Raw genomic sequence first — 17,678 nt, 5'->3', positions numbered from 1 at the left:
GCTTTTTGTCACTGAGCATAGTCATGATGGATCGTATGATGGGGTTTGGTTATTGTCTAACCAATTACTGGACGCATAAAACATGCAGTTGGCTGCTTGCTGTACTTTAAATGTGGTAAATCTTCCTTTCCATGGCTGCAATATTAAAAAAAAAATCAGTTTATAAAATTATGGGATACCAATGAGGCCCTGCATATTCAGTGGTTACTTCATTGCCCTGTCTCCTTGTTCCTGGAATTTCACAGGTCTCATTGTTGATATTCCATTGTTTGGAACATTGAGCTTGGTTAAATCATTGGGTACTTAATGTCATTTGACCAGGGTGTCCTCACCAGATTTCAATTACATCTGCAATGTCTACTCATGTATGTATCTGATCACATGAAATCTCAGCAGCCTCCATGGACTTCTTCTCCTTGCCATCTTACATGGAGGCTTCTGTGATTTCATATGATAAGATACATGCATTGGGTGGATGTTGCAGATGTAACAGGACCTTAGATGATGTCAACCTGCTAACGTAGCATAAAGTGGGTGGGGCTGGCTGAGCAGAGTAGTCCCCTCTGATGCCAGGGAGTGTGTGTGTGTGTGTGTGTGTATCTGTGTGAAGAAAACAATTCTTAGCTAAAAGGTGGTAACTATCCTGCTTTAAAAGAAAAGTTATTTTGATATATTTAATGTACTAAAGAGTTTACTCCAGACACTTAGTGTTATGACTGTCTGTTTATACTGGGTTATTAACCCCTTGACGCTCTGCACCATAGCTGTACTGTGCAGAGGTGCATAAAGAGGGCTCACGGGCTGAGCGCTCTTCATACAAAGGTGGGGTTTGTTGAATATTGCAAAAAAAACCCCCACCGCTAATAACCACAGTTGCATGGCGCATGTGTTCAATCTGGTAGTCAAGTTCCTGAATTCTTACACCCATCTGCAAGACTTTCCAAAAATGCCCAGGACACTGCACGCGCTTCAGCCATTCTTACAAAGCCAAGCACACCCTCCTCGAGTTGCAGCATCAGAACGGCCTACCCCAACATAGTCTAATATGCGATGTTTCCACCCGTTGGAATTCCAGCCTCCATATGTTAGACCGCCTGTATGAACAGACAAAAGCCCTTTATTTTTATTATTTTTTTTTTTTTTTTTATGCAAGCGGACTGGAGTACTCCCTTGTGTTACTTTGATTTCAGTCACTGGCAGCTCATGTGTGACACCTTTCATGTGCTCAGGCCCTTTGAAAAGGCCACATTATTTGTCAGTCACCAGGACTGTGGGATGAATGTCATTCCACTGCTTCATGTCCTGGAACAGATGCTGCTAAATCTGTCTGATCAGGGCACTGGAGAAGTGGCGACTACATCTCATGGCCACATGAGTCCTGTGGGGGCTGAACTGGAGGAGGATGACATTGGAACACAAGCAGAGTCTGGTGAAATCGGTGGTTTTTCTACTCAGGTGACAGGAGAGGAGGAGCAGGAGCATCTGGAGGAGGAAGAAGATGAGGCAGATGACCCAGAAGCACCGTGGCAGTATACAGTGGAGATGAAGGCCGGGAGTCCCTCAGTCACTTGTGCAGAAGGCCCGCAGCATGCTGCTTTGCCTAACTAGTGACAGCCAAATAGTCAACATCCGGCATGGGGATGACTCTTGGCTCTCCACCCTCTTGGTCCCTTGCTACCAGTCCAAAATGGGTTCCTTTTTTCCAGCTGCCAAGAGGGAGGAACAACTGGCATACTATAGAGAAATACTGTGCAGACAGTTGGCCACTGCCTATGTGTGCCATTGTCCATCCAATGTCAGGTCTGACCCGGCGATTCCTGGCAGTCATTGCTCATGTACTACTGCCACGGCTGCTGTGGGGAGCTGGGGGTGTAGGAGCAGCAGCAGCAGCTTAAGTCTGGATTCCTTATTGAACAGCTTTCATCACCTGCCTAGTGAGGAGGGTAGCCGCCACCACCAGCAGCAGCAGGACATGGAGCAGACCCTGCACCAACAGGTGGTGGCCTACTTGGACAGCACTCTACCACCTGAGGTAGAGGATCTCATGGACTGCTGGGCAGCGAACTTGATGTGTGGCTGCAACTTGCAGAGTTTGCAGTAAAGAAGCTGTCCTGCCCGGCCAGTAGTGTGGCATCAGAGCGGGTGATCAGTGCGGTGGGGGCCATCGTTACCCCAAAGAGAACCCACTTGTCCACCCGTAATGTGGAGAGACTGACCTTTGTCAGGATGAATCAGGCGTGGTTCAGCCAGGATTTCAACACACCAATGCCTAGTGCATCAGATTAGATCAGCCATGACGCATCCCCCAAATGTTGAGAAATGAGTCTGGATTCTAACTACCGGCCGCAGCCACTATTCTGATGCTGCCTTTTGCTCCATCTGCCTCCAACCATCTTTACAAGGGACTGGAATTGTCACCCACCTCCACACTCTGTCATTGTGCCACTTTCTGACCTCCTGCTGCTAGCACCTCTACACTCTGTCATTGTGCCACACTGTGGCCTACCATGTTGCTGCCACCATCAGATTTTGTAATTGTGCCACTCTCTGACTTCATGCTGCTGTTACTGCAGCCGCCCACCTACACACACTGTGATAGCGCCATTCTCTGACCTCCTACTGCTGCTGCCGCCGCCACCTCCACACTTTGTCATTGTGCCACACTGTGGCCTACCATTTGCTGCCAGCTCCAGAATTTATTGTGCCACTCTCTGACCTCCTGCTGCTGCCGCCACCTCCACACTCTGTCATTCTGCCAATCTGTAGCCTACGATGTTGCTGCAACCTCCATAATTTGTCATTGTGCCACTCTTCGGCCTACTCATGCATTTTTTTCGTGACAATTTTATTTTTCAGACCCCCTAGGGTACTTTAATCCTTGGTTGTCTGATCCTACCATATATTGCCATAGTACAATCTGGTGCTGCTTCTATTTACTGAACTGGGTTCTGGTGCTGTATTTTTTTCTACTAATCTCAGTTCGGGGGCTGTACTTATGTACAGTGGGTACGGAAAGTATTCAGACTCTTTTACATTTTTACATTTTTGTTTTATTGCAGCCAATTGGTAAGATAAAAAGATACTGAGAACGGAGATATCACATGGTCATAAGTATTCAGACCTGTGCTGTGACATTCATATTTAACTCACAAGTTGTACATTTCCTTCTGATCCTTCTTGAGATGGTTCTATTCCTTCATTGAAGTCCAGCTGTGTTTATTTAAACTGATTGGACTTGAATAGAAAAGGCAAACACCTGTCTTTATTGGACCTCACAGCTCACAATGCATATGTCATAGAATATCATGAGGTCTAAGGAACTGGCGAAGGAGACAATTCTGGCAACAAAAGAATTTCTCAATCACTCAAGGTTCCTAAGAGCACAATGACCTCCATAATCCTTAAATGGAAGAAGTTTGGGATGACCACAACTCTTCCTGGATGTGGCTGACCAGTCAAACTAGGCAATCAAGGTAGAAGAGCCCCAAGATCCCTGTGGTTGAGCTCCAGAGATGCAATGGGGAGAAAGTTCCGCAAAATCACCTATCACTGCAGCCTCCACCAGTGGGAGTTGTATGGCAGAGTGTGCTGACGGAAGCCTCTCCTCAGTGCAAGACATATTAAAAGACGCATACAGTTTGCAAAAAACTACATGAAGGACTATGAAAAATAAGATTTTCTGGTCTGATGAGACAAAGATTGAACTTTTTGGTGTTAATTCTAAAGGTGATGCCACCCTTGCAAACGCATTCAGTCATCAATCAGCGCCCGGGGTCTTGTATTGTGTAAATACGAGACACGGGGCGCTGATTAATGATCGCATATGCTTGCATAGAAACGCATATGCAATCGGCTGCGGGCCGCCCCAGTGCGCTTTGATTCTGTTACAAAACAGAATCCAAATGCTAACGTGTGGCATCACCCTAAGTGGTATGTGTGGAGAAAATCAGGCACTTCTCATCACCTGCCAAATAGAATCCCAACAGTGAAACATAGTGCTGACCCCATCATACTATGGGGTGGTTTTTGGCTGTAGGGACCGGAAAATTGGTTGCAATTGAAGGAAAGATGAATGGGGCCAAGTACAGAGATGGATGAAAACTTCTTCCAGAGTGCTCTGAACCTCAGACTGTGCCCAAGTTCACCTTCCAACAAGGCAATGACCCTAAGGACACACCTGAAATAACAAAGCGGAGGCTTCAGAACATCTCTGTGACCATTCCTGACTGGCCCAGACAGAGCCCGGTCCTAAAGCCAATGAAACATCTCTGGAAATTGGCTTCCACTAACATTCATCATCCAACCTGAGGGAACTGGAGAAGATCTGTAAGGAAGAGGCAAAAGATCCAAAATCCAGGTGTGAAAAACTTGTTGCCTCTTCCCAAGAAAACTCCTGGATGTACTAGCTCCAAAGCTGCTTCTACTTAATACTGAGCAAAGGGGGTGAATAATTATGACCATGTTCAATTTTTCATGTTTACTAAATTAGAAAAACTATTTACATTTCTGTTTTTTTTTTCTGTCAAGATAGGGGCAGAGTGTATATTACTGAGCAAAAAGCAACGACTTTTGTGATCTTACCAATTGGCTGAAATGAAATGAAGAGTGAAAAATGTATGCTATATTTACTATAAGTATTGGGCTTGGGTCCGATGCTGTCTGCCATAAAATGTATCAATAAAGTGGCAGTTTTTGGGGGATGGTCATATCAAAGATTTAATGAAAAAATCCACTCCCGTGAATGCAGTGCGTCTTGTGGAGCCTAGAGGTGCGGTGGTTATGTAGAGTTTCTAGCAAAGCTGGAAGCACATTTACCAATTTAAAAGCAATGAGCTTCTATAACCTGCAGGAAAGCCAAACTCTTCAACAAAGCAAAGGCAATGCTATACATCAAGATGCCAATATTAGCGTGCAAAGGGGGAAGTCATTGTATTTAACATCAGTCAGTCAGATCCATTACGGCAGGTCATACATTTACTACCTCTGGGCTTATTGACAGCTAGCAGCGCATTTTCAGCCTATGTAATTTACATGAGTCATTTTATTGCATTTACTTTATAAACTGTGAGTTAAATAGAGGTTTATAGCAAATGTGATGATTTTACAATGTAAAGTATGGCATGCTGGGGACATGGCTATAGCAACTACTGCAGCCATGGTGGCCATAATTGGGTCTCTGCTGCTCTTTAGTTTGGATTCGAGCCTTAAATTAAACATACCATTTGCTTTTATGCATGATTAACCAAACATTCCTTGGGAATGCTGTAGATACACTGATGCAGAAACAGATCTTGTTTGATCTCTGATCCAAGTGGTTTTGCACAAAAAACAGTTAGAAAATTATGATAATGAGGCTTAGTTGCTCCTGTGGCTACTCCTCACCCTAATTGGTCTAGCTCTAGCCTTGTTATGCCCGGCATAAGCCAAATACGTCATCACTGTGTTGTCCCGACAGGCAGAAGTAATTAATCGCTGCATCATCCCCCAGCTCAGGTTGATTAGTCCAGCCTGGACAGTTCAGGAAGCGCAGTGTAATGTGTTTATGAAGGCAGCCAGCATGTTACCCAGCTTTCCCAAGGTCCTGAATTTTAGAATAGTTTTTTGAGCAAAACCACTCGGATCAGGGATTAAACAAGATAATATTGGTTCACAATGCATAAAAACAAATAGTAGATTTCCTTTAATGGACTATTTTGGCTTTGGTTTTTGACATAATCTGCAAAGAAGGTCTCAAATGACTAATACCTAATATGGCAAAATGTAAAGACATGCATAGTGTTGCACACAATATTTGTATAAGCCATTTAAAATGAATTGGTAATGACAGATTCTGCATTGGGGATTTCCATGGGGCTGCGTTCACACTGCATTTTGAAATGCAAAACAGCTGGAGACAAGAGGTTTGTCTCATTACATTGCGGTTAATGTATGAATTTTGTAAATGCTACGTTAACACCACAAAAAACTCATGTTAACAGCGTAATTAGGCAAATTCCCTGGCATTCTAAATGGTCTCAGGGTGCGTTTACACAAGGCGTTAATGCATGTTTTTTCAAATGCATCACAACAGCTAAGATATCTGCCCAAGTACCTTGCTTTTAACACTAGATTTACAACAGACATCCAGTGTTAACATTGCATCAAAAAAATGTGTTTTGTAAATGCAATGTTAATAGCAATGTAATCTGGCAAATCTCAGCTTCCCAGCCGTTGTGATGCATTTGAAAATGCATGTGTTAACGCCACGTGTTACTGCATCCCCAGAAAAGAGAGCCTTTAATCTTTCTCTTCATAACTGATACACCATCTTCTGTTTATTAACCCCTTGAGGCCGATGCTCTTTACATTCCCATTTTTTGCATTTAACAGGTTAACACCAGTGATCAGAGCCAGCAGCAAGCGCTAGGCAATATGCAGAAAACACCCAGTCTAACTAGTACATCACATTTCATTAAGGTGTTAACATTTGTTTGCTATATTTCAGTTTAATGTTTCCATTCATTTACCAAAAAGAAACAAGGATGATGGATGCAAAAAGCATATCCATAACCATCAATCCTTTATATTAAGACTATGGAAGGAATTTATGATATGCTGCCGTTCGTGCACTGGTGTGTGATAAAGGCCACGCCCACACCCAATCCCATGAGACACATCAAGAGGATCAGGCCAACCTGGCGTAGTTTCACGGAATATGTTTAAAGTTATGCCCGCCCGCTCCACCTGGGGCTGCACCTCACCACGCTCTCATACCGTGGAGGTGGTGTAGTTAAATTAATCATTTTTTCCAGCAAGTAAGAAATTGTAATTTCAGCGCTTCTACACTAAAAACTGGCATAGAAGCGCTGAAGATGTTAAAGAGAACCCGTCATGCAAAATAACCCCCCTAAACTAAATATATTTTCATAAACTACCATTAGAGAGCATTGCCTCTATCCCTTCATTGTCCCTCTACATGCCTGTAAACCTAAGCAATGAGGTCCTAAAGCTGTATGCAAATGACCTGTGAAATGTCCAATGAAGCATTAGCATATTCAAGCTGTCCACCTTATTCATGAGTGGGAGGCACAGCCACACCCCCAGTGCTTGACTGACAGCCTGTATAATGATGTGAGGCTGTATAATGATGTGCTTCCTGCTGCTGGTGGCCACACCCCCAGTGCATGACTGACAGCCTGTCTAATGATGTGAGGCTGTATAATGATGTGCTTCCTGGTGCTGGTGGCCCCGCCCCCTGCAGCCTGTGTGTGCATGTGTGTATAGGAGAGATACAGCAGCTTCAGGCAGCCATGTTATAGCAGAACATGTCAGATTCATGTGTAGCTGATGTCTGTGTCTCTGTGTATTAGGAGGATGCAGCACACACACCAGCAATGCTTTACTATACATTACACACAGACATGAGCAGGGGGAGGAGAGGGGAGGGGTAACAGGGGTGACATCACTGCCTCTGACCATGTGACCAGCCTCATTTACATGATAAAAAATAGATGATTTTACAATGAATAATGTATGAAATAACTAGATAAAGGCTGGGATGGGATCCTTGTGAGCTGCTCCAACAGGTAGTAGTGACAGGACTAGTGACACAGACCTGATGACAGGTGTCCTTTAAGTATGAAGGCAGAGTTTAACATTTTTTTGATCAGAACATATTTTGATCAAAATAAAGTACAGGTAGACCTTGACTTAAAGGGGTTGACCACTTTACCTTATGAGAAGGATAACAGGTAATGTCCATCTATCAATAGTTCTGCTCCACTTTCTTGATATGTAAAGTGGAGCCTCCTGTCTTGTACCTGATCATTCAGATATTCTGGTCATGTGATCTGTCGATGAACAATCCCCAGTTAGAGATCACATAATTCTCCAGCCCGTGTGCATGTCTATTAGTAAATTATCTTTGATGACGTGTCCTGGGGCCCCCACCAAACGCGGGCGATTCGGGCGGTCGCATGACCGTCCGAAATCGGCAACAGTTTATTTGACTCTGGGCCGAATCCCACCGGTGTGCTTACTTTAGTCTATGGCAGAGCAAGGGAACAATAACTTCCCTGCCATAGACGGTCGGGTTTGAGCAAAGACGGCGGCATCCTGCCGCTTGCGGCGCATAGTGTGACGTGGCGGCATGCGGCATCTTTGTTTACATCCACCCTGAGGACTGTGCGCATCGGGGGAACGATGGAAGGTGAGAACAATTTTATTATTTATACCTAGGATTGTATATATGTAGTTATTATAGGGAGGCTGTACGTAGTTATATGCGATGGCTGGGGGAGCTGTATACAGCTATTGCTGTTCCCTGTCTGAACTACATTCAATGGGAGCCCCCCCACCAACCTTAATCCGGCCCTGCACCCTACACAAGATGGGAGATACCAAATCTTTGGGCCGTTTTTAAGCAGAAACCAGTCAAAAAAACGCATCCGTTTGACAATTATCTTAATTGCAACTGGTCAAAAACGCATGCATTTTTTTTTTTGACGGACTGCTTTAAAAAAAACGGCCCAAAATGCCATGTGTGGCATCACCCTAAGGACACTGTCACACGGGACGTTTTGGCTGTGTTTGCAAACGCAGACCAAACCGCACCCACCGGGGCAGGCCACGGTGCGATTGCATTGGCATTTCTATGGAAATCTCTGCAAATGGTAATGAGCCGCCGGTGTCTTGCATTAAAGTAATGCAAACCACCGGCGGCTTGTTCCCGACCGTAGGCGCCCTTAGGGTGAAGACACACATGGCGTTTTTGGGCCGTTTTTGGGCCGTTTTTACTTAGTGCGTTTTTAGATCGTTAAAAACGCATGCGTTAAAAAACGCATCCGTTTTTTAAAAACGCATCCGTTTTTGAAAACGCATGCGTTTTTGTCCGTTTTTCATTGCGCAATTTCGGAAAAACGGACAAAAACGGATGCGTTTTCAAAAAACGCATGCGTTTTTAAAAAACGGATGCGTTTTTAAAAAACGGATGCGTTTTTAACGATCTGAAAACGCACTTAGTAAAAACGGCCCAAAAACGCCATGTGTGTCTTCACCCTAAGGGTGATGCCACACATGGCATTTTGAACCTGTTTTTAAGCAGTCCATTTTTTAACCAGTTTTAATTAAGATAATTGGTAAAACCTGTCAAAACCGCATGCGTTTAACAGACTGCTTAAAAACAGGTTCCAAACACCATGTGTGGCATCATCCTCAGGGTGCAGTCACACATACTGCTATGTTTACAAATGCACCGCTAGCTTATGGAGGCAAGCCTCAGCCCAATCGTATATGCCTTTCTATGGAAATGTAAGTGATTGGTAACCAGAACCTCACATCTTGCATTGTTTTATTGCAAGACACCGGGTTCTGGTTACTGATTGTGTGCATTTCCATAGAAAGGCAGATGCTATTGGTCCAGGGCCCGTCCCTGTATGCTAGTGCTGAATTGGTAACCGCAGCGGTAAGGGTGAAGACACGTGGCGTTTTTAGGCAGTTTTCGGGCCGTTTTTAGTTAGTGCGTTTTCAGATCTGAAAACGCACTAACTAAAAACGGCCCGAAAAAGCCACATGTGTCTTCACCCTAAGGCCGCGGTCACACGTACCGCTAGGCGTCCGTCATAACGCGACGCTAGCGCACAGGGGGAGGTCCTTGGCCCGAACGCACATGTGTTTCCAGGGAAAGGCATGCGATTGTTAAGCCGATCGCATGCGTTTCTCTGGAAACGCATGTGTGTTTGGGCCGAGGACCTCCCCCTGTGCGCTAGCGTCGCGTTATGAACGGACGTCTAGCGATACGTGTGACCGCGGCCTCAGTGTGCCTGCACCCTTAGGTTGATGCCACACATGGAGTTTTTGGTCTGTTTTTAAGCATCTGTTTATGAAATCACATCCGTTTGGCTGCTTACAAACTGTTTAGGGACAGACAGTAGGTGTTCTCCTTAAGGAGACAATGCCAATTAAGGCCACCTTAAAGGCGTGTGGAGACTTAAAGCCATAATGCTCCACTAGGGAATTCTGGGAAGAATGCAAATAAGTTTTCCAAGGTGTTAAATGGAAAATACCTCCTTTTGCTACCTTGAAAGGCAGCCCCCTTAACATCAAGTATGACTTACAAGAAGTCTAAAAATATGATGTGGGATTAAGCCAAACCAGTATATCAATTCCATAAGGAACAGACTCCCAACTGTAGACAGCACTGTTTCGACCTGATTGGGTCTCCTCAGTACAGCGTGGGGGAACTGATTTGGCTATGTGAGAGGCTATTGACTAGGGACAGACAGTAGGTGTTCTCCTTAAGGAGACAATGCCAATTAAGGCCACCTTAAAGGAAACCTACCACTTCTGAAGGTAGGTATGAGATGCAAACACCGGGCACCAGCTCAAGGTGAGCTGGTGCCGGTGCTTAGTCTCGTTAGTGTTAAAACCGCGGTTTTTACACTTTTTAAACTTTATAGCAGAAACTGCTTCGGCGCGCGCAACGCCTGCGGTATTTCCTATGTAGGCGCGCGCACGATCGTGCGCACGCAGCGCCGAAGCAGTTTATGCTATAAAGTTTAAAAAGTGTTAAAACCGCGATACCGCGGTTTTAACACTAACGAGACTAAGCACCGGCACCAGCTCACCCTGAGCTGGTGCCCGGTGTTTGCATCTCATACCTACCTTCAGAAGTGGTAGGTTTCCTTTAAAGGCGTGTGGAGACTTAAAGCCATAATGCTCCACTAGGGAATTCTGGGAAGAATGCAAATAAGTTTTCCAAGGTGTTAAATGGAAAACAATACCTCCTTTTGCTACCTTGAAAGGCAGAAAGGTATTGTTTTCCATTTAACACCTTGGAAAACTTATTTGCATTCTTCCCAGAATTCCCTAGTGGAGCATTATGGCTTTAAGTCTCCACACGCCTTTAAGGTGGCCTTAATTGGCATTGTCTCCTTAAGGAGAACACCTACTGTCTGTCCCTAGTCAATAGCCTCTCACATAGCCAAATCAGTTCCCCACGCTGTACTGAGGAGACCCAATCAGGTCGAAACAGTGCTGTCTACAGTTGGGAGTCTGTTCATTATGGAATAGATATACTGGTTTGGCTTAATCCCACATCATATTTTTAGACTTCTTGTAAGTCATACTTGATGTTAAGGGGGCTGCCTTTCAAGGTAGCAAAAGGAGGTATTGTTTTCCATTTAACACCTTGGAAATCTTATTTGCATTCTTCCTACAAACTGTTTTATTAAGATAATTGGGGGAAAAAAACTGGGGCATTTTAACACATGCTTAAAGGAAACCTACCATTTAGAATGGCAGGGGTAAGCTGTAAGTACCGAGCACCAGCTCAGGGTGGCTGGTACCGGTACTTACTTTCGTTAGTGTTATAAACTGTGGTATCGCGGTTTTAACACTTTTTAAACTTTAGAGCAGGAGAGGCTTCGGTGCTGCGCGCGACATCTCCGCTATTTCCTATATAGGCGCGCGCAGCGCCGAAGCCTGTTCTGGTCTAGAGTTTAAAAAGTGTTAAACCACAATACCGCGGTTTATAACACTAACGGAAGTACCGGCACCAGCTCACCCCGAGCTGGTGCTCGGTACTTACTGCTTACCCCTGCCATTCTAAATGGTAGGTTTCCTTTAAAAATGGACATGTGTGGCATCATGAACCCAGCTTTACTCATTTTTTTAACAGACTGAAAACGCATGACTAAAAACTGATTCAAACTGCCACGTGTGCCACCCAAACAAACTGAAAATGCAGGACTAAAAAGCCACGTGTGCCACCCTTACAGAGCCAAAAGGGGGTTATATAGCAATTTTTAATAAAATTGGAACATTGATTCAGACAATTTGAAATTCTCTCATCTCTAATTAGACTGCAACTACAACACTTCATAAAAAGATTCATTTAATAATTTAACAATTAAAAAAACAACTGGGAATATAGTTAAGGAATACATTTGACAAACTATGCGCTTCATACAAAACATCAAACACTGCAGAAAGTTTAGAACTCCTGAGACTCGGCAGCTTTAGGTTCTTGTGAGGATGAGCCTTTAGTCTTCTTTGGCAGTAGGATCGCCTGGATATTAGGCAGGACCCCTCCTTCTGAAATGGTGACCCCATCAAACAGCTTGGCCAGTTCCTCATCATTCCTGACAGCCAGCTGGATGTGTCTGGGCAGGATCCTGGACTTCTTGTTGTCTCTGGCCGCGTTTCCTGACAGCTCCAGGACCTCGGCGCACAGATATTCCAGGGTGGCAGCTAGATAGATACTGGCCCCAGATCCAATCCTTTCCGCGTAGTTTCCCTTCCTCAGGAACCGGTGGATACGGCCCACTGGGAACTGGAGCCCCGCCTTGGAGGATCTGGAGGCTTTATTGGCGGCAGCGGCCGGCTTCTGGACCTTCTTACCACGACCAGACATTTTTGAAGGAATTTTATTAAAAAGCAAACAGGTTATCCTACAGAAATATAAAGGTACAGGAGTTACAAGAATATATAGATAAGAGCAGTACACGTCTGTAAGAGGGATACATGACTTGAATGATTGAAAGTCTCAGAATCCTTTACACAAAATTGATTGAATTTCCATGCACTCAGTATATAGATGGACAGTCCAGCTTTTGAGAACTGGCAGCTCGCCCATAAGCCATTACTCTTTAGTTAGGCCGGCAGGAATGTAACTGCTACAGGCAAAGTGGGATTAACTGGAAAGGTAATTTCTAATATGGAGACTGCCTTGAAACAGCTGGATTTTATTTGCCACCTGAAAGCAGAACACATGTTCCAAACATCGAGGCTGCGTTCACATTATGCTCCGAAATACAATATGACAGCTGAGGAGAGGAGACTTAACTATGTTGTGGTAAACATTTGCATTTATATTGCATTAACATTGTTTTTTTTATAGACCAATGTTAATGCTATAAAAATGTATTGCATTTCAGAAGACAATGGCCAACATTTACCATGCAGCCTGCGCCAGTATTCTGGTGTAGACTACACAAATACATGTACCAACTGCTTCTGCCAGTATTGTGTTGTGGCTGTGCCTGCCGCAGCACAATATAGTGCACATAAAGGGGCGTTCCAGTGCACATTTTGAGTTACTTATGAGTTAACACATGGGGGGCAGATTTATAAAGAGGTGTACTAAGGCCTCATGCACACAACCATATTAAGAAAAAAAAAAAACTGTATATGCAGCCCATGCATCCCAATGGGCAATACAGCACTGTACCCAAAGTGTGATCTATAGACATCTAGAGCAGGTCTTATTTTCCCAAACTATTTCAGTTCTGTACGGCCCACAGAAGTCAATGGGAATGTATAAGATAAGCTAAATATGTGCTGCACGGCAGTATACATGCAGTGACCAGAACCAGTGGCAGGTGCATTCTGTCAGCCATTTGCCGACCCTCCTTATTTTATACGGATCAGTAATACGTTGCCATACTGTTGCAATTTGTCCTGTATTTACGGGCAGAATACACCCATATATACAGAACAGACCATACGGTCGTGTGCATAAGGCCCAAGGCAAGACTAGATTAGTTAGAATAGATAGTCTTATGCAGGATGATAAATCAACCCAGTGTTAGACCATCTAGTCATACTTTACACTTGCGATTAGGTTATTTACTTATTTTACACTAGAAAACTGGGACAAAATTCTGTTGGGTTATCAGTATTTTTGGCACAGATTATTTTGGTACAGGGCCACACCAGCCCCTATTATCAAACAAGCCTTGACGAGTGAGAATATGGCTAGAACTAAACAGTTCTAAAGCAAATTCTGTCTTTGATTAATTCGTCTCCATCATAGCATTTAACAAACTCGACAAATGCAGCCTTGTACATTCACACGTACGCTGGAGAGGAGGAGGAAGGGACTGCCTCCATAGAAAAAAGCAGTTCACTGCCGCAAAAACGGGGAAAGAGCATGCTCCATCTTTTTCTGATATACGGCGCCACACATGTGTGGCACCTTGCTGCCGGGCCACCATTGCCGTCTATGGGGTTGTATATGAGGCCCTCTTATACATCCCACAGACAGCTGTCTGAATGAAGCCTTAGAATGTGCTCACAGATTTCATATGGCAAATAGTAGATTGTATCCTACAAGTAAGGCAGCAGCACACATGGCGTTTTGAACCCTTTATTTGGGCAGTTTAGGCAGTCCGTTAAAAGATGCATGCGTTTTATAAAAACTCATCCGTTTTTGACATTTTTACCAATTATCTTAAACGCCATGTGTGCTGCCGGCCTTAGGGTGGTGTCACACATGGAGTTTTGAACCTGGTTTTAGTCATGCGTTTTCAGTCCATAAAAAAAGCATGCGTTTGTCAGTTTTTAATTAAGATGAAACTGCATGCGTTTTTTTTTAGAACAGGTTCAAAACGCCACATGTGACACCACCCTGAGGCCAGCGGCACAGATGGTGTTTTGAACCAATTTTTTGGGCCCTTTTTACAGTCATTTTACGCATGCATTTTTTACCCGTTTTAAATAAGATCATTGGTAAAAAAAAAAACTGTCAAAAACTGCTGCGGTGTTTAACGGACAGCTTAAAAACAGCCCAAAAACGGGTTCAAAATACGTGTGGTGGCCGCTGGCCTAAGGGTGATATCAGACGTGGCGCTTTGTCTGCACTTGCAAACAAAGCCGCGCCCCCCTGGGCGGCCCGATCGCATCGGCGTTTCTATGGAAACGCCTGCGATTGGGAACGAGCCGCCGGTGTTTTGCATTAAATTAACGCAAAACACCGGCAGCTCATTCCCGATCGCAGGCGTTTCCATAGAAACGACGATGCGATCGGGCCGTGGGCCGTCCCAGGGGGCGCGGCTTTGTCTGCGTTTGCAAGCGGAGACAAAGCGCCACGTCTGACATCACCCTAAGGCTGGTACCACACGTACCGCTTTGTCTGCATTTGAAAACGCGAACAAAGCTGCACCCACCGGGGCGGGCCTAGCCTGATCGGTGTTTTGCATTAAATTAACGCAAAACAATCGGCAGCTCGTTCCCGATCCCATGCGTTTCCATAGAAACGCTGATGCGATTAGGCTACGGCTCACCACGGTGGGTGCGGCTTTGTTTCCGCTTTCAAACGCAGACAAAGTGGTACATGTGGCACCAGCCTAAGGGTGAAGACACACACATGGCGTTTTTGGGCCGTTTTTACTAAGTGCGTTTTCACATCGTAAAAAACGCATCCGTTTTTTAAACCGTGTGCGTTTTTTGAAAACGCATGCTTTTGTCCGGTTTTCCGGATTTGCGCAATTAAAAATGGACAAAAACGGATGCGTTTTTTACGATCTGAAAACGCACTTAGTAAAAACTGCCCAAAAACGCCATGTGTGTCTTCACCCTCACGGTCCACACTTATTCAGGATGCATTCACATATTCAGTTTCCAAAACCAAAAGCAGGTGCGGATCATAATGAGCGAGAACACTCCACTCCTAGTTTGGACTGCATCTGAAAAACTGAACATTTGAACACCCAGATGCCACATTCACATGATGATTGCATTTTTTGATGCATTTGACATTCCAAAGCTTCAGCCTTGATCACATGCTGAGGTCACATTGCGTTTCCATTGCATCTGCTAAAATGCAATGTAACCTCACATGTGATCAATGCCAAAGCCTTCAGAATGCGTCAAAAACACCAAAAAACGCAACGCGTCAAGTTAAAGCACCCTAAAGCCCCTGAACTAGTTTTGTTTGACTTTGCTCATTCTTTTCACTGAAAACTGCAGGCACATGTATTTATAAAGCGTCCACAACAAATTTGTGTCACAGCTGCACCATACCCAACACTCTGCACTAAAGGGGGCGCTCTAGTGCCCAGACTGAACATGCATCACATTTATCATACAGAGTCCAACAGCAGTGTGTTGCATGCGATATGTTAAAGGGGACACCAAAAGAAAGAACACTGGGGGACATTTACTATGGCGTTTCCGCCAGTTTTGTGGCGCTCTCACCACATGTTCTGCTCTCAGACTTATTTATTAGCTGGCGGCGCCATAAAAAAAAAAAATGCCTTTTTCCGTCTGCTCCGACTCTTCTCCGAAAAGGGGCGTGGCTTTGGCAGAGTGGAAACTCAGACACAATTAATATGTGTCGCAGCCCTTTTTGGGCGCTGAAAGCTGGCGGAAAGTAGACCAAAAGAAAACTGGTCTAGCAGGGACTGTTGGACACATTTCTGGTGCTCGGGACAGATTTTGGTCCCAGGGACAGAAAATGGTCTCGGCGCCAGATATGTATCTGCACAGCTCCACAATATTAAATGTGTATCTTCTTTCCCAGAGCAGGTCGGTAACAAAGCCAATGCAGACACCGACACTATGTAAATGTCCCCCACTATGTTGGAGCAGTGCAGGGAGCATCAGATTCATTAAGAACATGGGACATTTCACAAATCTGGCGCCCCTGCGCACTACACAGGCTGCACCTAGTACAAACTGCACAGTTTTTGATCAATGTTCCCCAGTGGCTTAAAGCTTTAGTTTGGAGACACAAATGCAATATTTGAAGCAGAAGATGAAAATACTTATTCTAGAACCCACTTCTGGCCTTGGTTCATAATATTGCTCCCCTCCTTGATATGAAAAATTAAGCACAACCACTGCCCTCACTCACCACACAAGAGCTGCACAGGTCTCTGGGACATTACTCCCCGCCCCTAGCTTATATAGCATTGCTGCAGGTATGTGGCCAATTTACCTAATGAGCGACTCCAAGTAAGACATGGGGCCTAGGTATGTATCAGTTTTTCAGATGCACTTTTCAAAGCCAAAAGCAGTTGTGTATCATAATAGGTGAGAGCATTTCACTGAGGGCGCGGTCACATGGTGCGTTTTGGTTGGATTTTCATTGCATTTTGAAACGCATTACAACAGCTGGGGAGAGGTGATTTGCCTAATTATATTAATATTAACATTTGTGATTACAAAACACAGTCTATATGCGATGTTATCGCATTTGTTAACAACAGGTTCACAAAATGTAAACGCAGTGTTAATGCACTGCATTTGTAAACGCAAATGTCAACAGTCATGTAACACAATGAAAACGCAACCAAAATGCACTTGAGGGTGCGTTCAAACGCCCCGCAAGCATCGCGTTCATAACGCAATGCTAGCGCACAGGGGGCAGGGCTCGGGTCGATCGCATATGCGTTTCTCTGGAAATGCATATGCGATCGGAACGTGTGAACGCGCCCCGAGGGAAGCTGCACTTTGGTAAGCGGCACGGGGGATCCGATCCATAGCGGAAACACCATTACAAGCCGCGGTCATGCTTGACTGCGGCGTGTAAGGGGTTTAACACCCGCGATCGGAGTCAGCTCCGATCGCGGGTGTTACAGCGCGGTGTCAGCTGTGATAGACAGCTGACAGATGCTGCTTCTGGTACCGGCTCCGTTCGTGAGCTGGTGCCAGAAGCTGGACGTTATAGTGCGTCCTGGTGCGCTAAGCATCTAGCCACCGGGACGCACTATAACGTCCTGGTGCGCCTAGGGGTTAAAAAGGCTTGCGGTTTTTAAAACGCATCAGTTTTTGACCGTTTACCACGCGTTTGGCTGATTAGGACCTGTTTATTTATTAAGATAATCAGGAAAACGGTCAAAAACCGAATGCGTTTTTAAACGGACTGAAAACGCATCACCTTATGTGTTTCCAATGAATGTATAAACTGCATATTTTTT

General features: G+C 44.7%; 1 protein-coding gene across 1 annotated transcript; it reads right to left on the bottom strand.

Annotated features, from left to right (window-relative positions):
• Positions 1-11,855: 11,855 nt before the first annotated feature.
• On the bottom strand, positions 11,856-16,640 carry LOC140116758 (histone H2A-like). Its single transcript, XM_072133192.1, has 2 exons — positions 16,613-16,640; positions 11,856-12,428 (listed from the first exon to the last, which is right to left on the bottom strand). Exon 2 carries the CDS (start codon positions 12,389-12,391, stop codon positions 11,972-11,974), a length of 420 nt encoding a protein of 139 aa, XP_071989293.1. The 5' UTR covers positions 12,392-12,428; positions 16,613-16,640; the 3' UTR covers positions 11,856-11,971.
• Between the last annotated feature and the right edge of the window lie 1,038 nt (positions 16,641-17,678).

Source organism: Engystomops pustulosus, chromosome 2 (genome assembly GCF_040894005.1).
Source record: "Engystomops pustulosus chromosome 2, aEngPut4.maternal, whole genome shotgun sequence".
In the NCBI taxonomy this organism is placed as follows: Eukaryota; Metazoa; Chordata; class Amphibia; order Anura; family Leptodactylidae; genus Engystomops; species Engystomops pustulosus.
Note: the sequence above shows the minus strand (reverse complement) of the source record. Positions and strands in the feature narration are given on the sequence as shown.